The sequence below is a fragment of the Astatotilapia calliptera genome, chromosome 16 (assembly GCF_964374335.1).
Source record: "Astatotilapia calliptera chromosome 16, fAstCal68.1, whole genome shotgun sequence".
NCBI lineage: Eukaryota > Metazoa > Chordata > Actinopteri > Cichliformes > Cichlidae > Astatotilapia > Astatotilapia calliptera.
Window position 1 is genome coordinate 32,767,856 of NC_137437.1, and position 21,996 is coordinate 32,789,851.

The 21,996-nt window shown below is 38.3% G+C and overlaps 2 protein-coding genes across 2 annotated transcripts in view; one reads left to right on the forward strand and one right to left on the reverse strand.

The window, feature by feature from the left end:
• Positions 1–7,368, forward strand: part of obsl1b (obscurin like cytoskeletal adaptor 1b) — a 35,856-nt gene extending 28,488 nt beyond the window's left edge. Inside the window, exons 22-24 of the mRNA XM_080290337.1 lie at positions 263–529; positions 2,255–2,524; positions 5,029–7,368. Coding sequence (XP_080146463.1) covers positions 263–529; positions 2,255–2,524; positions 5,029–5,039 — 548 coding nt within the window. The 3' untranslated portion in view covers positions 5,040–7,368. The remainder of the gene's footprint in view (positions 1–262; positions 530–2,254; positions 2,525–5,028) is intronic.
• On the reverse strand, positions 7,336–19,830 carry LOC113007685 (uncharacterized). Its single transcript, XM_026144502.2, has 6 exons — positions 16,303–19,830; positions 13,939–14,040; positions 12,184–12,240; positions 11,131–11,223; positions 10,723–10,908; positions 7,336–10,600 (listed from the first exon to the last, which is right to left on the reverse strand). The coding sequence occupies exons 1-6, from the start codon at positions 18,904–18,906 to the stop codon at positions 10,469–10,471; spliced, it is 3,174 nt and encodes a 1,057-aa protein (XP_026000287.2). The 5' UTR covers positions 18,907–19,830; the 3' UTR covers positions 7,336–10,468.
• Positions 19,831–21,996: the final 2,166 nt, after the last annotated feature.

Genomic DNA, 21,996 nt, shown 5'->3' on the forward strand with positions numbered 1-21,996 from the left:
ATAAACCATACTGGGGCAACCTGATGATCCTTAAGTTTTGGGGGGTTAATTCAGTGATTTTTGCTCATTTAATCCAACTAAACAGTAAAATTTCATTTTTTCAATGCAATCAATATTTAGCTTCACATTTCCTGTCTCTAGTGCATGTATTGAATATGTATTGTCTAACCATTAAAGTAAGGCGAGGTAGGTTACAATGTCTACCTCAGTGTGTTGTGATTTCAATAAGACCCATATTTAAACGACATTCCTTCCCTTTCAGAGCTTCCAGTCAGTATTGTAAAACCTCTGCAAGACAAAACGGCCCTTGAGAAGAGCCGTGTGATCTTGGACTGCACAGTATCCAACCCCAGATGTAGCATCCGCTGGTACAAAGGCAGCAATGTCATCCTGCCCTCTGAACGCTTCGAGATCTGCAGCGAAGGATGTTATCGCAAGCTGATCATCCAGCAGGTGGCGCTAGAAGATGAGGGCACATACAGTGTGCAGGTTGGAGATTATACTTGCTCTGCAAAGCTGACAGTGGAGGGTAAGAGGCTTTTTCATTAAAGCTTAACATCATCAGTGCACAAAAATGACATCTGACTAAAAGTTAGGTCTAGTTCTTTTAGCAGGATATTGTTATCTAGGCATGCACCACCTTTACTAGGTCTGTTTTTATTTCTGTGCCATTGATTATCCCATAAAATGGGTTGTAGAGACAAATGTCAGGACTTACATTTTTTCCACCCCTTCCCCCCAGAGTCTGTTATTAAAATACCCAGAGTTTGTTATTAGAGCTGTAACAGGATAAAATCCCTCTCTTATAGCAGCAACAGCAAATACTGTGTGTGCATATATAACCAGATAGTGCCACCTACTGGAACAGCAGAGTTACCACATGTAATTTCTTATTTCGTGAAAGGTGTAATATCCCGGCACATTTTTATATAGGAGTCAGTCTGTTTTAATTTCACAATCACCTTATTTAACTTGATCATGGGTGATATAAAGTAATGTTCATAGATAAGTCCCCAAACGGGCAAATTAAAATCATCTACACTGATTTGATTCTACACTGATTTCATAGTGTAGTGGTTTACAAATTTGCCTAAATCATGAAAGAGTCCTGTTTGAGAACAGAATGAGAGCATGGCCAGCAGAAGAACCCCTCCTAGGTCATTCCTGGGAGGGCAAATCTACTGTGGCGCTGCTTTGTAAATATGGGAACAGTTAAAGAAAGACTTTGTTTAACTTTCAGGAAAGCAATGTAATAATAATGATGATGATGATGATCCAAAAGGCAAAAACATGGGATGTTTCTTGGCAACATAATCTGACGTGAAAAATATCAGCCGGGCTCTTTAATGTAAGACATTGACTTTGTAATTTTAAAAAATCATCCATCCAGCATCTTAACCGCTAATTAGTATGCAGGAGCAACACTGTTAAAAATATTGTTGAATATATTGTAGTCTGACATTCAGTGCTCTGGATGTTTGTGTTATCCTCGATTTTGGTAGTGAACCTGTAATATCTCCTTGGATACTGATGTTCAGAGTTGGTTATAGAATAAAATCTTGAACAATTTTAAAGATTATAGCTTTCTCTTTTGACTGTGTGGCTGTAAAATCTGGTCACAGTTTTTCAGTCTTGAAAATTTTGAGTGGCTGTATTCTGTACTTAGAACACTCAAACGCTGTTAAAAGAAACTGTAAAAAAAAAAAATCATTTTTTCCAGTGTCCTCACTGTAGTTTCAGGGCCTGTGAACATTTTATAGTTTTATTAAATAGACAGAAATTATTGGATGTAAATGAGCTGATTTTGAGGGGATCGGGTGGGCCCTTGTTCATATTTGGTTGATTTTTCTTCAGTTGTTCCTTCACAGTTTATTTTGGTGTACTTCCCTGTAATCCTGTAATTAATTTTTTAAAACCGTTTTCTTGATTGGGGCTTAATTACCATAGCATGGAGAGAGGGAGAGAGAGAGAGAGGGAGAGACCCTCAATTGTTTTGTTTTTAACCAGTAGGTGTCAGCCTCCTCAAACAGTTAACTGTCTACTTCTTACCTTGTGAAGTAAGATAGGGTGCCTTGGCCTATGACAGCTCGGATGATCTCCAGCTTCTCTGTGACCCTGATGGATAAAAATATGGAGTGATGGAAGTTTTGCCTCCTTTGTTTTAACTTCTCTGTTCAGACCGAGACATCTTCTTAAAAGTGTGTATTCGTAGGTTAAAACACTTAACCGCTTTCTCTCTCATGCCCTTACCCAGGCCAGTCTTTATTGATGGTCCGAGAGCTTAAAGATGTGGAAGTCATGGCTCCTGATGAGGCCTGCTTCGAATGTGAGGTCTCAGCTCCTGTCTTCAAATCCCCCGTGTGGACTCTGAACGGGGAGCCTTTGCAGCCGAGCTCTCGGGTACGCCTGGAGAAGATGGGCACAGTGCACAGGCTGACCCTCAGGCAGACCTCTCCGGAATTGAATGGCGTGGTAGAGTTCACAGCTGGGAAAACAAAGAGCAAAGCCCAGCTACGGATAGTGAGTAAGTAGAATAATGGCAATTTTTAAGAGGCAGTATTTTAGTAGGTTTATTTGCATATTTGAAATAACTTTAGATGATTCATAGAGGTCCGCAAATTCATCCTCAAAATATGGCTACAGACATCCTTTAATATTATAGATTATTATTAACTTTTAGGAGTGTGTGTGTGTGCTGTAAAAGTCATGCTCTAGCCGGTTAAACATGCAATTTAAAACCTGGTCATGTAATTGACACCTGAACCACTGATGGAGGTAATAACAAAGTCTCGAATTTGCTCCATTCGAATGCAAAGAAACAAAAAGTGTAATGATGCACAGTTGGAGGAGAAAATGATGTTTGAGTGTAATAGTAACATTATGTTTTCTTTGCCATGAACTGAATATGCAGATTTGCAGGTGAACAAAACAAACTGCCCATGTGGCGTATTTAAAGTGTGTTGCATGACTTGGCGTGGTATATACAGCACAAAGCAATAAAAACAGTAAATGTTTGGCTCCCACAGTGCTGCGTTCTATTATCAATATAGGGTGTTTATGGTGGCAGTCCATCAACAGGCATGTAGGTCAAGCAAAATGGAGCACGCACCCGCCGAAGCAGGAGTAGGTTAAACTATTTTTAGTTTTATTATGCCGCCTTTTAAATGAATGTGTGCTATGTTCAGGCAGTAAAACTGTCAGAAATTCACTCAGCTTTAAAAAAGAGGACAGATTGCAACATGAGCAGAACCCCATGCATGAGTAGGAAAAGTCAAAGCAATTAAAACACTGGTGAAGTAAATGGATTTGCTCTGATTGTGTTATAATACACTTAATTTTGCTCACATGATAGCTGCATCTACATTTGGATCTTATAATATATGTGATTGCCTTCAGGTCTCAGACTTCAGAAATCATAAGAAATGTGTGGATTACTTTTGTAAAATAAAAGCTTAAATTGTTGCTATTATGGAAGGCAAAAAATTATTATTCTTTCACATGACATGTAGGTAGTTTGGGGTTTTTTTATTTTACAAACACAGCATAATTTTAGATCTCGTGTCTCTTAATATCTTAGATAAAATGTATAAAAGAAGAATCAGTCTTTAGAAAAATAATTTTTACCCAGGGGTAAAAGTATCCCCTTTGGAGTTTAATTATAAGTTTATGCCTTGAGGAAAAAGGCAGAGTTTCCAACTTTAAGATAAATAGGTATGAATTATTGCATAAAGTAATAAATTGAAATAGGTGAAATTGTAAATGAGTGTTTGTGTATTATCTTACATAATGTGTTTCCTCGTTTATCCAAGATAACATTCTGCCAAGGGTGAAAATAAAGGCTAATGTAGTCTAGTTTAATCTAATCTAATCAAAGAAGATTCGTAAAGAGTGAGGAGTCAGAAACCAAAGGAAGTAGGCTAGCAGGTCATACAGTAAGTAGGCTTGCATGCTCTGTTTATCCTCCTGTTTGACTAGAATGGGTATTATAATTTTTTAAAATGCAGATCATTTTGTATTAAATAAGATATGCAACTAGCTCTTAAGCTCTTTATCTTATCAAAGCATTTATTGAGGTCACAGAACAAGATCAAGGGAACCAAGGACATTTTTCCTCACATGCATTAGCTTCACGTTTCAATCCTAAAACTGCATCTTTCTTTTATATGCAATCTATGATCCACAGTTTTCTGCTCACACTGTGTTAGGGGTTACTTTTATTCTTGGTTTAGAATTACTGTTCTATGTAATGCAATAGAAAAATAAAGCGGAAAAGAAAACATAAAAGGATGGTTGATATAGTTAGCATCAATTGTGAATAAAAAGGTTTATTAATTAAAAATGTGCTAGCATGAAATTATCATCCAACAGTATAGATAAATACAGCTGAAACAGATTTGTCACTAAACAGCTGGAAATTATTGGCTAAATCTAAGATTAACAATTGAAACTGTTGGCTAATGGTACACCAGACTGCTTGGTATGTGGAGAAGCTATGTTAAGAATAGCTAACAGTATCATTTAACTCTGGATTATCCTTAGTTTTATCTAACAGTCAACAAATGTGTTAGCTAAACATTAATACTTAAAAACCGGCCAATAAATGTGATGAACAGCATTTTTGGGGTGGTAGCTAAGTAGTGCACACATGGTTGAGATGGTAAGCTAATAGTTAGCAATAAACAGTGGAGACAGTTTGCGAGTCATAGCTCGTAAATGGTAATCCGAATCTCAATGGTAAGAGTAAGAGTGGAAAGCTGAAAATAGTCCAGTTCCAGTATAAAATGACTTCATGGGAACTCATTTAAACATGAGAGGGAGTTCTCGAGTTCATCTGTCATGACAGTACTTTTGGGGTATCAGCTAAAACCACTTACTGAAAGGGATCACTTCTTTGAAACAGGCGCTTGTCTAGAACGGTCAGAGTTATGTTTAATTAAATCAAAAAATAAAATATGGCGAGCCTCGCTGAACCAACTGTAAGACTTTGTTTCTCTGGACTTCAAAGTAATTTTTTCCTCTGCTTCACAGGTGATCACTGAGTGAAATCCCTGCTCTACAATTACCTTGATGTGGCTTAACTATTATACTGGTGGCTGAAGTTGTACCACTGAAATTGCTTATATATTTAAATCCAGTCTGTAAACGTGGCTTAAACAGGGTTGTGATGGATTTTCATGCAGTTCATTTAATCGTCTCATCGTTTTAACGACAACATTTGCCAGCGTGTGAGAACATTTACAAAGAGTTTTTTTGTTGTTATATAAAACTGGAGTTTCGTTGTAAATAATTTCCAATGTGAAAGTGGTTTGACTGGGTTAACTGGGTTATGAAAGCTTAAGATGAATGTGTATTTGTGCCAAAGAAAATAGAATAAAATGAAATAAAAATCTGATTGAAATACTCAAACTTTAAGTCTCTGGTGTTAAAGTAACCCAACAACAACAACAACAACTCGAAAGAGATTTGGAATATAATGTATGTAAAGCAAAAATTAAAACTCTCAATGTGTGTCTGTATACACACATTGGTAGGCCTTTTCCATTAGGAAACTAACATTATGTATTAATTTTAGGCTCCCCTTATTTTATTACAGCATGTTTTTGTGTGGATGTTGTGGCAGCGACTTTTTCTTTTGGTTTAGAAAACAGAAACACATGAATGAAGTATGAGAACAGACTGCATATAAAAGATGGACTTACCCAACATGATGTAACCCACTGGCAGACTGTGATCAGCTGAGGTGTGCTGCTGCTGTTCTTTGAAGATTAAAAGGTGAAATCAACAAGATATAAGTAGATCTTGCACAAGCTATCGACGCCGATTTACAACTTGTACTCAGAATAAAGGTGGAATTCAGTGAGTGAATCATCAGCTTCAATTTTGCTCAACATTGGTGATGGATACTCCAATTTACTTATGTAAACTGGCTTAATGTTTTAAAGCATGCAGTAGGAAATAATGACTCCCCACACCTAAATAATGAGCCTGTTTTGAAAATGGAAGGAGTAGAAAATACATTAAACGTAAAAAGTCATCAGAAAAATAAATACTTAAAGCACAAATACCTGAAAATTTGACTTAAGTACAGTAACAGTAATTGCATTTAGTCGTTTCCCGCCTCTGGAACTGGTATGAAAAGTGAGTCATTAGTCAATGAGAATTTTATTTAGTTTTATGTTATATTCTAGCCATAACAACTATAATTTAGTACTGTATTCAACATGCTCTTAATCAAGCAGTTCATTCAGCCAATCAGGAAAATGCTGAGTGACATAGGAAGGAATTTGAGGACTTCTGAGGTCACTTAAGACAGCGGTCCCTACCCTTTTTGGCGCCACGGACCGGTTTATGCCCGACATTATTTTCACGGACCGGCCTTTAAGGTAAAATGGTAAATGGCCTGTATTTATATAGCGCTTTACTAGTCCCTAAGGACCCCAAAGCGCTTTACATATCCAGTCATCCACCCATTCACACACACATTCACACACTGGTGATGGCAAGCTACATTGTAGCCACAGCCACCCTGGGGCGCACTGACAGAGGCGAGGCTGCCGGACACTAGCGCCACCGGACCCTCTGACCAGGTGTCGCGGATAAATACAACAAAATAAAACTAGTACTGGTACCGAAAAAAAGAAGATTTATTCATAACACACGTGAAAAGACCCAGGAAAACAGAGTTAACGATAAAAACGATAACAAAATAACGCTGAAAACCGATAAAAACCCTGAAAACCATACATTTCACACCTGAGCCTCAACTCTCGCGGCCTGGTACCAAACGACTCACGGACCAGTACCGGGCCGAGGCCCGGGGGTTGGGGACCGCTGACTTAAGACTTTTATAGGTCCATAACTCTTTCTGCAATCAGAGTAGCCATCGCGGAATAAACCATTAAAAATACTTCTTCATACCTAAAAGTCCATTGAACGCCATCTTTTATATACAGTTTATGGGTATGACCAGTGTTGGTTTTTGTGTCAGCGCAATAAATGTTTCCATCATTGGTTCATTGTAAAGAAATATTTTTTAAAAAGTTTTCATGGAAACTTTGAATAAAGAGCTTTCTGTCTTGCAGCAAACAGCTTGTAATGTAAATATACTGGGCCAAAATGAAAGAAAAAACAACACATTTGATCACCTTGACTGATGATCAGGGCATGCTTGATTTATCAAATGGTTTCATCGTGTGGGTATTATGTTTGTCGAGTGGAGAACGATTGCCGTTTTCATATCAAACCTGTTCCATATTCCATTTTTTCCTTTCGACTTGATCTTGTATGTTGTGTTGAGTGTGAGGAATGTGAAGTCAAGTACTGTAGTGAAATATGACCGTTTCAATAAAACATGCTTTATTGATGGAAGGTGAAAGTATCTCGTCTTTTTTCCCCCCCAGTGTTGACTGTTATTAGCTGCACATGTGGCAAATTCCCCTCAAATCAAACTGAATATACAGATCGATAAGGTCGTACACGCCACATTCAAGTTTACTGACAGTAGGCAAAGTCAAATCAAACTTATCCAAGACAGCATGAAATATTACATTACTGATGGCGAACACAAGTGATAACTCAGAAAAACATTAAAACTAGATCACAATAAATTCCTGATATTTACAAAAAAGAAAACAACCAAACAAACAAACCAAAAAAAAATAGCCTCACCCACTTTTGCTGTTGTACACGTGTGTGTGACCTTCAGTCAGTGTGGTGTAAATCTGCTTCTTAAAGCTACTCCAGAGCCAAACAGTGGGTGACAAATTAAAGGAAAGACCTGAACCCTTGACTCTTGCTGTGGCTGTTGTACCTCTGGCAGAGTTTGGGCACCTTACTCCATTAGAAGGGGAAAAAAAATCATTTCAAAGTTCTTATTCTATAAAAGTGATCCTCTGAATAACACATTTTTAAACTGTTGTCAGTGGTTTCTTCCATACTGAACATATATAAATCATACTTTGGACTTTGCAGTCATAACATCTCGACCCAAGTGAATAACTAAGGGAGATTTGGGGCTGGCATGTTTGACAACTCTCTCCATTAGCAACAACAAAACACCAGATGAGGTGATATCATTTGGCAGAGTGTTATCCTATCCACTAGAGTTGAAGGAACTAATTAAATCGATGCTGAAGTCGTTCTTACTGAGAAACCTGACACTGGTTTTTCCTTTGTCACCCATCTGCAAATACAGTACAACAAAGCCTGACTAAGCTTTATAAGCTTTACAGGTTGAAATTGCAAAAATAAAAGAACCTGGTGTTCGTGCCTGGAACTGCATAACCATAAACTGTATATAAAAGATGGATGTAGCTCTCATGACATCACCCATTGGTTTGTAAAGTCCCATGTTTCGAGAGAGAAACAAAAAATGCAAGTTTGAGGAATTCCTGCTTCACTTTTAGACCCTAAAGCTGCACCCATCTGTTATATACAGTCTAAAACATCTTCTAAAATGATTTTCACATATTCCACCAATGCTAGGATTTAGTAACGGAATAAAAACTACACTGCTCAAAGAAATTAGGGGAACACTTACTTTGCATTTGATAAAATGTTATTTTAAAATCAGGTGAGTCACGTGAAACCAGAATCATCAGCACTATGAGACCTTTAAATAATGTTAGTTAATAAAAAATATTGGTGCTACCCTGCAGCCTCCTAGCAGATGAAAATCCTAGGTGACTTTCTAATGAACGAAGAAGAATTCTTGAGTTATTGTGTTTACAAAATTAGGTGTCTATGCTCTCCAGTGCCCACCTGCCCGACAGACTGAGGACGTTACTCCTTAAAATGGAGATCACAGGCGATCCAACTTATGCTCCTGGTGAGATGGTGTACAGTATGCTGGATGATCTCTTCCTAGATTTGGATAACGTCATCTATGAGTTCCTGAAGAGTCTGGGCGACAGGTCACAGCATCAGATGTACGACAATTTCTCAGCTGGAGTCATCTTCTGGTGAATATAAGGTCCACTCCATGGCTTCAGTGTCTTGTCATTCTGGAATTACGCACAGACTACATGCAGCCGACCATTGCCTTTCACTGCACCTACATAACATCTGAGAGTGGCTCTGAGAACTTTATCCTTAACAATGATCAAGGTACGGTTCAAGAGCACATGGAGATCTGTGTGACCCTCCAAGGAAACGCCTCCCTAGATCATCACTAAACCGCTGCCACACCAGCCGTCCTGGCTAATGCTCACCACAGTATCAGACTCTATCACATCTTACAGACGTGCTCAGTGTCAACTGCTGTCATCTGTGAAGAGAACGCGGTGCCAGTGGTAGACCTCCCAAGTTTAGAGGCCATTTTGGCAATGCTCCTCCTGTTCCTTCTTGCAGAAGAAGACAATACCGGCCCTTTTGCTAAGTCGCATAATCAGCATAATCCAGCTCTCCTTGTGTAAAGAACCATCTCTTGATATCGCCTCCACACTCCTGAGACTGTGTTAGCAGACACAGCAAAGATTCTTGTATTAGCATGTACGGATGCTGGAGCATCCTGGAGAAGCTGGACTACCTGTGCAACCTGAATGAGCTGCTCTCATGCTACCAGGAATGACAAGAACCGTAACAAAAAGCAAAACTAAAGAAAAACGCTCACTTTTTGTCGGTTGTCTTGTTGTCATCTCTCCAGTGTAGCTGTCATAGCTTTGACTTAAGTAGGTGCAATGGATTCATTGGTTTCTGCTTCCTTATCAGACGGACTGTGATGAGTAGTCCATTAATTTTCTTGAGCAGTGTATATTCACTAACAGCAGACTAATGGATATTTTTTTCTATTGCAAAAAAAAGATGAAGAAAGAAAAACATCTTTTACATGTAAAAGCAAGTGCTACATTAAATGGTATATTCTATTCAAAGCTTTTCAGAGACATACAGTAAAACATACAATATTTAGAAAACATCAAAATAAGCAATACAAGATGAACGTTTTTTTGTATATATATTAGCTCAGCAGGATTTGAGCTACAGTCTTCGGTGATGTGTTATTTGCTGTGTGAAAACTTCAAATGCTTTTGCTTCACTGACATTAAAATGACTGATAGTGGTGAATTTGTAATATCACGCTGAACAACTGCTCGCACAATCTAGCTTTACAGCAAACTTACAAAGGTCAGTGCTGTCACAAAACGACAACAACAACACGCTAGCTGCACTGCAAAAGATATCTCCAGAAGTCATTTAATCACATATGAACCATCTTGGACATCACAAAAAAGAAAAACAGATCTGTCACAGCGTTCAGGTCAACTTCCTGCACAGCAGCACTCAACCCAGCTGGAAGGCTGCTGTCACTTTGAATGCAGTACTGCTGTGAGAATCTTAGATTAAATGACAGCCCTTTATTGCAGTGTGGTCCTTGTATTGGGAAGCACTGTGGAGCCTTCTGCCCACCGGCCTCCGTGGCCCCCGGATGACAGCCGCTGGTGCTCATCTTCATCCTATTATCCCGCCTCTGTTAACTCTGTGAAGTACTCTGATGTTTGAGAATGTCATAGATGTCGTCCACCTTGCTTAGTCTCTCAAAGAACGGGATAAGATCGAGGAGCTCAGTGTCTGACATGTCATTAAACCAGGATGCTACAGGAACCTGGAGGTGTGGACAAAAGTAGCAGATGGTGGGATTAGAAATTCTTTTAGATAGTCCACTATGACTTTTCTGTGAATGACAGTGTTTGTAATCTAAATGACAAAGTAATCTAAATGACATACTGCATTTTCGGGGTGAAAGATGTAGGAGGCTGGGGAGTTGTCCAAGATGATAACCTTGTTGAGGTCTCTTCCTAAACGGCTCAGGTCTTTTACGTAGTTTCCTTTGTGGAAGACGCAAGCTTCCCGGAAAAGACGGCTCCGAAAGGCCCCCCATTTATCCAACAGGTCTGACACAGGATCCGCATACTATAGAAGCAATACCAAAACAAACTGGATTTGCCATCTCGTAACTTTATCCTCCAAGTGGTTTAATGCAAGTCCATGACATAACTACAAGGTTATTATAGCAGTCTGAAACCAAACGTACAAAACCGCAAACTGAAAACATTTGGTGATCACTCAGAAAATGAGTCTTTTCCTCCAGTAATCCTAAGTGTAATGGTTTGCTTATAAAGGATGAGGACATACCTTTGACAAGCTTGCAGTGAACAGAACACACTCAAACATTTCTCCCATCCTCTTTAGGAATTCATCAACGTGGGGTCTCTTTAACACGTACACCTGAGTGCAGGAGAAAAAGAAATAAATCCAGAATTGGTGCTGCTATTAGAGACAGATTCTGACCATAAAAAGCTCAAAGGACAACAAATGTAAATAAACACTGTAGTTCAGATCAAGTCTATTAGTAAAATCTTGGGGTGAGGGGGAAGTCTACCCCTCCCTGAACCTTGCTGTGTTGGATATCACTTTCTCTTAAGAGGGAGTTCCTCCTCCCCACTGTCACCGTGGTTCTTGCGTTCCTTACAACATAAAGGCTCTTGAAACAACTGCTGTAAATAAACTGAAGTGAATATAAAAACAGCCAATAAACATGTCAGTTCTCTTTTTATCAAAAATATCCCTTAATGAAAAGTGATCATGTCAACTACATATGCCATTATTATCATAACATAAAGAAGAAATAATATGTGCAATAAAACAAAGCAGAAGCACCTTAATAGAACTCTACATCTACCTCCACTGAGATGCCGGTGGCCTTGTTTCTGAACCAAGTCATCCCGAATAGGCTTTCCCCACTTTAACAAGCCTATCCTGGATTACTTGAAACAGACCCAGGCCTTTTGAAAGCTCTTCTTTCTTCTGGCCAAGCACAACAGACTGCAGTTGCCATTTGAAGCCAGTAGGGGAAAGGTAATGCCATCCCAATGAGCACCGTACATAATATGCTCAGCATACTGAGATTAATGGCCGTGTTTTCTGAGAAGCCTGCCAAGCTTCCTTCATTTCGTCAGGCCACTGAAATAGGCACCTGCTGCTTGGAGCCATCAACAGAGAGGGCTACAGCTCTGTCAGGCTGCATGTACACTACTTCGCGTGCAAACTGAAGCAAGGATAAACGTCTGTGTTTGATGTTTACAACAGGCATGGTGAGTGCATGGGGGAAAAAAGAGATTTAGGGTCCCTTGTGATGTCAAATTTACTATAGCAGCAAACAGTAACTTAAGCAGATAAAGGTCCTACCTGGTGAACTGTTCCATCAATTTCCACTGGAATGATAAAATCTGCATTGTTCACTGGCTGTTTGAAACAAAAGAAAAAAAAAAACAAAAAAACGTTTAACTTATAATCTCCAAAGAACTCTTTGAAACAGAGAAAAGAATGACGGCAACAAATTGAGCAAAAATGTTGTGCCAGCCGCCTCTGAGAAGCACAAACACTGAATAAATGGATTCTTCTCCCATCGATTACTGAAACATAGGCACTATAGAAAGTGAGAAGGCTGCTTCTCTGATATCAGCATCATTGCAAGTGTATTCCATATATGGTATAAGACCATGGCCTAAATTGGTATACTATGAGCTAATGCAAGTAAGACAGATTGAGTATATCCAGAAGCTGTTAGTATGCATTCACGTGCACGGGATTTTCCTATTTCCTGCAGCAGCAAATAGTGCAAATGATTTTGATCATTTATTCTAATGGCAGACAAAGTTAATAAAACATTGTCGTTATTCTCAAGCAAATTTCACCAGCAATAGCAGCAGCTTGAACTCCATCCTCTTTTAGATCTGCTCACCATCAGCTTACAGCGAGCAGGCTGTGTGAGCTAACAAGAACATTTCAACAACTTCCAAGCATTTCAACACCCCAGTATAGACAAGACTGGCTTTTTTCTCACCTTCACTGGTAAACAGGGTGATTATACTGTAATGCATTTTTTTAAACTTGTGATAATTTATATCTACCTCTGTATTACATTGATTTAATTTGCACTATTATGTTCTTTTGTGGCTTTAACTGTGTAGTGATACTTTGCATACAAATTCTTATGCATTTAACTAAACATCCATACATTTCTTTTATACATTATTATTGTTATTTTCTTTCATGTTTGATGTAACTGTTTGATCATTTAATGGTAAGATTTTCTAAACCACAGTAGAGAAGGTCACTGAGATCTCTTCCAGATCAAACACTGTGCACCCAAAGCTAATTTCATTTCATTATGACATTAATTTTAGCAGCTTTTTGCAAAAAAAAAAAAAAAAAAAAACCCCAAAAAACCAAAAAAAACAAACAAACCACCCTTTCTTTCAGATATAAAGAACTCTTAAAGCAGTTCATGTGTCAAAGTAACAGCAACTTTTACACTCCGCGTTGTGTTAAACATGGAGCTCAGAGGAGGTGTGACCCCGTTTAGCCGACACTAATATCCGGTGACATCTTTCAGGACAGGCTGTGACCGCAGAAGGACTAAACAGCACGCGGCATTCATTACATAATTTGTCGTGATACAGGAGCCTCGACTTCTGGCATTGATTACTTTATTCACTGAATGCTACCATACAAGGTATCAAACAGCCCGAAAGGAAGCTGCATGATACTTCATTAAAAACACGCAATACAGTATATCAACACTCATGAATGCAGTAACATAGTTTCACAAAATATCTTATGTAAATATGAATTTTATGTAGGTGTTCTATAGAAGACAGATTTACTTTTCTTTCTATAAAATCTAATATTAATTTCCTAAGATCTTGGGGTTTTATGTTGAAGGCTGGATCTGGATTGTGAAAAATATAAAATATGTTGTGTCTCCCCTAAATTTGTACCAATCATGTGTCTCCTTTGTATGTTTTTTTTCCCGCAGGTAGACTAATTACTTTAACATGGAAGCCTAGTAGAAATAAGAGCAAGAGGGTCCATGTGAACCAAGGCCAAGAATGTAAGAAGGTCTACAGAATCATCGTAATCCATATATATATAGCTTACCTTAAATGAACTATGCACTAGTGTTTCGTCCAAATCAATGACCACACAGATTTTTCCTTCATCATTTGATTCCATCTGTGGGAGCAGTGGTTCTCCGGGCAGCTGAAGAAGAGCACACAGTTTAGACCTCAGCTGTGTAAGGCAAAAACATTTTTTCAGTGAAGTTTCAAATACAACATGCGCAAGAAATACGGTCTCACCATTTCAATATGCTGGGAAAGTCATTCGGATTATTATGAGTGTGTGCTTGTGTTTCTAGTCACTTAAGCGCTTTAACAGTGTTGTGTTGTTTCAGTAAGAGGTTACGGGGAACCTGGGATGGTACAGCTGCTACTGTGCTGACGGAACATGTAGATATCGCTATAGTGTGTCTCATCCGTCAACGTGCGGTCAGTGATTAGAGTTCATTAATGTGATTCGGCTTCTAAAAACAAGTTGGTATGAACAAACAGGTTGTTGGTAACACTGATGGATGTGTTGTCCATCAGTGAGCTGCCACGTGAGCCTAATGGCAGAGCTGGAATTTGACACAGATACCACACAATATGCCAAGTCTCAGTTCTGTGTGTTCACTGCCACGGTTGGCATCAGAACAATCAAATGAAAAAAATAAGATAAAAATATTAATTAAGATAAGATTAAGATAGCAAAAGAAGGTAATATTATGCACCAAAAATACTGCAATGATAAAAACATGCATTCAATAACGTGCAAAGAAAGGAAATTACTATTATTTTAATTTAACATATAGGTTCTCCTCCTTATTTAATTTCTTGTTAAATTTTTTGATTGATTAATTATTTAATTTGTAAAATCTTCATTTTGTATTTATCGCCTTATTTTCTCCCACAAACCTTTGAGTTAACATGATAAAAAGGGCTAAAAGCTATTTTTCTTTTTTTCTTTTTTCTTTTTAAGGTAGCTAACGTTTTTGTGTTGACCCCATCCGCAGCAAGACTCATCAGTTTGAAAATGCACATTTATTAGTTAACAATGTCAAAAAATTCACTGTTTATTTAAATATTTAGAGGATAAAAAGGCAAATAAATCAAATTAAAGTAATATTTTATCACATATTTAAACCTGATCTATTTCTCTTTTCTTTATTTTATGTTTTTAAAAGTCACTTCTGTTACACACCTACTCTTCAATCACAGGAATTTATTTGGTGATGCAGAAAATATACAAATGTTGTTTTCCTCGTTTCTGCTGACAAGTTTCTTTTAAGCAAATAGAATTGGAGCTACGACAGCACAGAACACAAGCCAAGAATTCCCGTTCAGTCGTTCAATACCTTAAAACTGGACATCAGCACTGAGCAGCACTAAGCATTAAAATGATTAAGGTTCATTTTATTTTAACACTTTTTACAAATACTGAATAGGGCTACTGAATTACAATACTGATTATTTTTAGCATTAATCTCTTATTTTATTTGTGATTATGTTGTATTTGAAGATTATATTTTTTGTGTTCTTTAAAGATCTCATCAGATAACATTTGGAGTAGGCGGCACTCACAGTAATCATTTTGCACAGAAGTATTCTTATGACGTGTTAAATACCCCCTATGTACATGAGTGCACACACAGTTTGAAGCCCAGCAAAACAGAGAAATTTGTTAACCACTGTTATGATAACCGTTACCTCCACAGGCATTTTTAGATTTTTTTGAGTCAGCTAGTGTAAGGAAGCTTGCCTGTGTTAAGCTTCCTTTATGAAGACCAATGCTTGCTATCTATCTATCTATCTATCTATCTATCTATCTATCTATCTATCTATATCTCATTGGTTTTATATATTTCCTGCTATTTTCTTTTCTTTTTTTTCTTTTTTGTAAAAACAAAAAAATGTACATCTGTTACTTATTTACAACTCCTTACCAAGATAATATGACAATTCCGTTTAAAAAAAATTAATCTTATCTTTTTTCATTGTCACAAGTCAAGCAGAAGTAAACCATTACTCTGTTTATGGTCTTCCAATCACATGCTGCCAGCAGGGAAGTTACAGAGTACCCTTTTAATGTTGGATATTTTGCATACCACACGCATAACATGGTTTAAGGTGTTCCTCTCGTCTCTTCTGTACTTAATTTTTTAATTTTATTTTATAAAATCAGACACCATTGTATCTGCCTGATGTTTAATCCCTGATACTTTGGTCGGGCTATAACTTGGAAAATTTTTAAATATTATCATGTATAACAAACTTATACCCATTTCTGCTTTACTATATTTCAAATTTATTTCCAATTCGTTTTACTTTAAAGATAAATTTTTTTTATATGTTTGTTGTGTTTAATGTAATTTTACCAAACAAATTTCTCAACTTTGGGATAAATGAAGTACTTCTTATCTTATACCTCCTCAGTTGGTGTGATGCAGTAATCACATTCACAAGTCTCATAGGACTCATCGTCACTCTGATCCTCGTCTGACTCTCTGCTTTGTTCAGAATCATTGTTATCTTCAGTCTTCATAAGCACCATGTCCCTTTCCTGAACACTGTGAATAATTCCTACAGGGGGTCCAGTTTCTTTTGAAATCTCATTTAACACACACTCCTCTTCAACAGCTGAGCTGTTCATGTCAATAACTTCATTAATTCCAAATGTGTCGGACACGCACTCCTCTGGGCACAACCCAGTGGCCGCCAGCTCTTTCAGAGATATTAGAGCATCTTGACTCTGACTCCTAGAAGCATTCTCATCATTAGTTATTTGATCATGCGAGTTTCTTTCTAAAATAAATCCATTCAGGGCTTGTTTAAAAGATGACTGAATGCTTTTAATCTGATAGACATAGTATTCCTCAACACCTGGCTCACAAAGCTGTCTATTTTCATCATTATCTATAAGTGACCAGTACGGTTCCTTTTCAGAACATGTAATAAATACGTCGTCTTCAGGCTCAGGCTTGGCTTTGTCATCCTCTGTGTAATCAGTGATGCTCGCAGTCTCATCAATTGCAGAAGGTTTGGGTTCACAATAGTGAGAACTGCACAAAATATCTTCATAAGCATCACCTTCAACAGAAATTTCCTTGGCTAATGGTGCAAACATGCTCCCCTCGGGACCAGTGGATGGGCGAACTTCAGCTTCTTCAGAAACGTGGTCATCAGAGGCACACGCTTCTTCATCAATAGGGGCTTTATCATCCTCGGCTGTCTCATCATTTTCTGCATAAACGACACCGTTCTCTGTTTTGCTTTCGTCATCCTCTTCAAAACTTGATTCTGATTTTGCGATGAGCCAATCCTCAGATTGAGTCTCTAAATTACAAGACCCATCACTCTGGTCCACATCCACTTCCTCATAAGTATCTTCAGATGCATCGTCAGAACAAGTGTCTGTGTCTTTTACATTAGCTTCCCTGTTAATATCTTCAAACTGATATAAAGTTTTGGCTTTATGTTTCTTTGCCTCTTCTTCCAGATACAGGTGGTCATGGATATCTCCGCCATCGAAGCAAGAGATGTAGCGCTGCTTTTGTGTAAATATGTGTCCGTAATAGTCCACTTTGTCAAACAAATCAAAGTAATCCTCAACAGTGACATCAACAGTTTTCGATTTATTCTCATCACTTTGCTGTACTTCCTCATCTTCAAAAGATTCCCACTCTGTCTGCTCATCGCTGGAATCTTCCTGAGGTCCTTTGTCAGATTCCTCAGATGAATCGGAGAAGGGATCAGATGGAATACTGCCCTCAGGACAAGTCTTAAAGGATTTGGTTTCCACAGAGGAGCAATCTGAGGAACCATCTTCTTCACCGCTGGACTCGGATTTATACGGTTCTTGGCTTACTTCGTAGTCATCATTTCCACACGGCTCACCAGATTCCGTGGACACCTCTGTCGTAAGAGCTTGTTGAAAGTCTTCTTTGGTGTACTCGTGCGTCTCCCAGAGATCAGTTGCAAAGGCAACATTTTCAGTGTCATCAAAGTAAACTTGTACAGGTGTGTCTTCTGAGGAACTGTGAGATTCTTCATCACTGAACTCTGTTTCATTTTGTTTGGCTTTATAGCTCAAATCATCTTCAAAATCGCCATCATCATCATCATAATAATCTTCTTCCTCTGCTTCTTCATAATCTTCATCATTTGTAAATTCAGTTTCATCTGATATTTCGTCGTACTCACAGACTTCAGGATTACAGTTGAGTGAGTCCATGGTTTCACATTGCTGAAAGTTCTCTGTTGATGTGTCTGACTCGGAGTCAAAGCCGTCACTCTGCTGTTGTGACGGCTCATATTGTTGTAGAGCCTCGGGGTGGTCTGTGCATTCAAGGTTGAAATCGCACCTTCCACAAAGGCCCAAACTGCCACAGTTCACTTCCAATTCATCAGCGTCAAGGTCAGAAATCTCCAACTGCTGATCGGAGGGCTTACATTTCTGAAATAATTGGAGGTGTTCTGCGCACTGTTCACAGCAAGCACTACATTCAGAAGCTGAGCTATGATTACCACAGTGTTCAGAGGACTTAAAACACTCACAGTGTTGAGTACATTCATCACACGGTTGGCTTAACTCTGAAGTCTCGCACTTATCGAGGATCTGGTCGGATTCAAAAAATCCATTGCTCTCTGAATATTGCTCAAAGCTGTCAGCGTGTCCATTAAAGTATGTGCAGGATTCAAGCTCATCCGAGTTCAGGTTGCATTGTTCCAAACAAGGAATAGATGGGTCCATTTCTTCGCTGACAGCCTGCTCAGTATATTCCTGAAGGAGGACCTTTACTCCTAGTTCAGCACTTCCCTTTGATGGGCCAGTGAGATCTGCAGCTTCTGTTAATCTGGGGACCTGGCACTGCTCAGCAAACATGGCTTCAGTGGATGGTTCCCCTTCTCTAGTGCCTTTGTTTTGCTCAGAGTTTTCCAAATACATCACGAAAGTATTTATCAGACTTTGTCCAAAGCTTTTACTCCATGCATTTGTATCTGTAGAGACCAACTCCCAAATGACTGGCATCCAACTGTAAAGTCCATTCAGAGTGAAAAGTCACAGAGCTGGTGGGGGGGAGTAGCAGTCTGCATGAGAGAGTAACAGCAACAGGAGCAGCATGCCTGATGACATGACAGGTTGTCACAACCAAAACTGAGACTGAGCACTTGACTCGACCCTCCCTTTGCCAGAGACCAAGAAATTTATTTTGGGGACTTGGAAAGACGTGACAAATAACTTGTGGAATATCAAATCTCAATAAAAGGCTGAACTAAGGCATAAATATGAAACTGACACTTGAGAACGTCTTGGCCACTTGATCTTGAGACCGTAGCAGCCAAAAGTGATGTTTTCAAAGGCTACACCAAGTTTAACCATAATTAGTATTGTCAGTTGTCCAAAAACACAAGAAGAAAAAAAAACTGTATGAAACATAAGATCAGGCCCTCACATTCCAGTCATTTTTATATTTTGTCATCACACAAGTTTCTGTTTATGAATTTATAATCTAATATTAATTAGTATGGTTCTTTATATTTACCCTACCTTCAAACATAATAATAATAATAATAATAATAATGATGATGATAAGAAGAAGAAGAAGAAGAACAACTCATACTGTCTACCAGAATTCCCCTCTACTAAAAGGGTAAAAACAGCTACGCTAACATGTGTTGATCAATGGCATCTTCCGAGAAAGCATTGCAAAGCAGCAATGACAGATCAGGCATGCATTTCTGCAACATTTACGCCATTTCCGGCTTTCCTACAAGTCCATGATTGATGTCTGAACATGGAGTACTTTTTCACCAAGCCCGGGGGAGATGCTCTTGTAAACATGAAAGCCAAGAAACCAATATGGAAGCCAAGAAAACATGTGTTTCAGGCATCAAACAGCTGCCAATCATGCTGCCCACATGCTGTTCAAAGATGATCAAGGGGGAGGGTGAGAGAAAGTTGATATCTCAGGGAAGAGCAAGGGAGGGGGGTTAAAAGATGCACTTACTTTTGTCCCATTTTCTTCTAGCGAGAGAGGGGCGTTGATTTTTACTGGAGGTGGTTTGGCGTCTTTGTTACACAGACAACTGAAGAGACGGCGAAGAAAACCTCTGCTGTAAGACTTCTTTGAGCTGGAAACAGCAACAGAACCTGGATCATAGGGAGACAGAGAGAAGACAGAATTCATACTGTACTCGTGTGACAGCACTAGATCAGTTGTACTAGATCAGTTTTACTGCAAACTCTCTGTATAACTATGTAAGCAAATGTAATGTCTAGTACTGTGATTAATGCATTCTGGACTTAATTAATGCCAATGATGTCAGCATTGGCGCCTCTGCTCATTCGACTTATCCAATCTGTGCATTGTTCCAGCCGTGCTGTCACTACATTTTATCCCCAAAATAGTCTGGTGAAGACATCTGGGTCCAGTCGGAGCTCCAGTGTCTGATTTGTTAAGTTGAATGCCAAGAACTGTCTTGTACATGGGCATTATTAGCTAGTTGTTAATTAACCTAGCTGATAAATGTATCAAACTGAACTTTCATGGCTGATTTTACAATCCACATAATTTTAGAAATGAATAATAAACGTGGTTTATGCTGAGTCCAGAGCTGCATTTCCTAGAACGTCCCTCATGAGGCTTGCTCCAGAAGTGATTTAGACCCAATAGACTGCCATGTTAGAGCAAAAAGTAGTTTTAATTTACTGCAAATAGCTGCTTTAGGATACATTTGTTTTCTCCCATAAAACAGATCATAATGAAACCTATGATAATAGCAATGCATTTAAAAGACTAAACAAATGAATAGCAAGAACTCATTTGCTAAAACTTTCTGGGTTTTGTGGGCCTGTGTGTCACCAGATGTTACAACTCATGATTTAGTCCTTATTTATCTTGTGCTAGATAACAAGGGATGATATTTTTGTTTTAAACAACTTATCAGTTTAAATCACAGAAGACTTAGGGTTAACCACTCTAATCCCAACAGAGCCTGCTAAGCTTCATGCTCAAAAACCAGAGTGTTTGGGAGTTTCTGGACTTTTATTTATAGTAATTAGTAAGGATATGTGTCTGTGCTATACACTCATGCAATCTACGGAAACACCAAGTTAACTTAACACACAGTACATGGTTAAACTCCATGTGATACAATTTCATTGACACGAGGGACTGCCCTATACTGAGTACTAATATTTATTATGGAAATTCGATTTTAATCTCACTGAGATTTTTTTTACCTGGTTAAATAAAGGACTAATAATTAGAAGAAATAAACAGACTTGCAGAAGGTCTGTTTTTGTATTCATCTTTAAGAGCTGATATTCACAATATAAGATGAAAAAATAAATTCAAGGCTATAATTAATGTGAACTGATTACATTAATGTTTTTAACATAAAAAGTACAAAAGTGAGAAGAAAAAAAAAATCATTTTGAACCCGAGTCTTTCTCTGCTGAACTCTTGAAAATGTATGAACATAATTCATTAAAATGCAGTTGTAGATCTAAGATATGACCACGCAATACACATAACTTCTCGGATACTAGAGGTCACTTTGAATTTGCCAATGCCGCATACCTCAGAAGGAACAGCTTCTGGCACATACAAGTGGTGGACAACATCGCATCAGCTGGTGTGAGAGTGATGAAAGCCAGCATTTACAAAGAAAGAAAAACTGACAAACTAGCTGAGCCTTGATGACCAGTCAGAGCTGTCAGCTAAAGCATTAGCATGCTGCTCAGACTACATCTGTTGCCTTAGTGGATAATACAAACCTATCAAGATGTTTTGTGTGTAAATGTGTGATGATTGTGAAAGTAGCATTCATGTACTGATATTACCGATTGACTAACACAGAAGTGTTAAGACTGATGCTTCAAAAAAAAAAAACAACAAAAAAACCCCCAACACAATAAAAACCCAATATGTATATATTTGTATATATTTGGCTGATATTAGGGCTGGGCGATATGGCCTAAAATCCATATCGGGGTATCATTTGAAGCACGTGTGGTAACGATATATATCACGATATATTCTTTTCTTCTGTATAACGCATTTTCCACACTATAAGGCACACTTAAAATCCTTTAATTTTCTCAAAAAATCGAGAG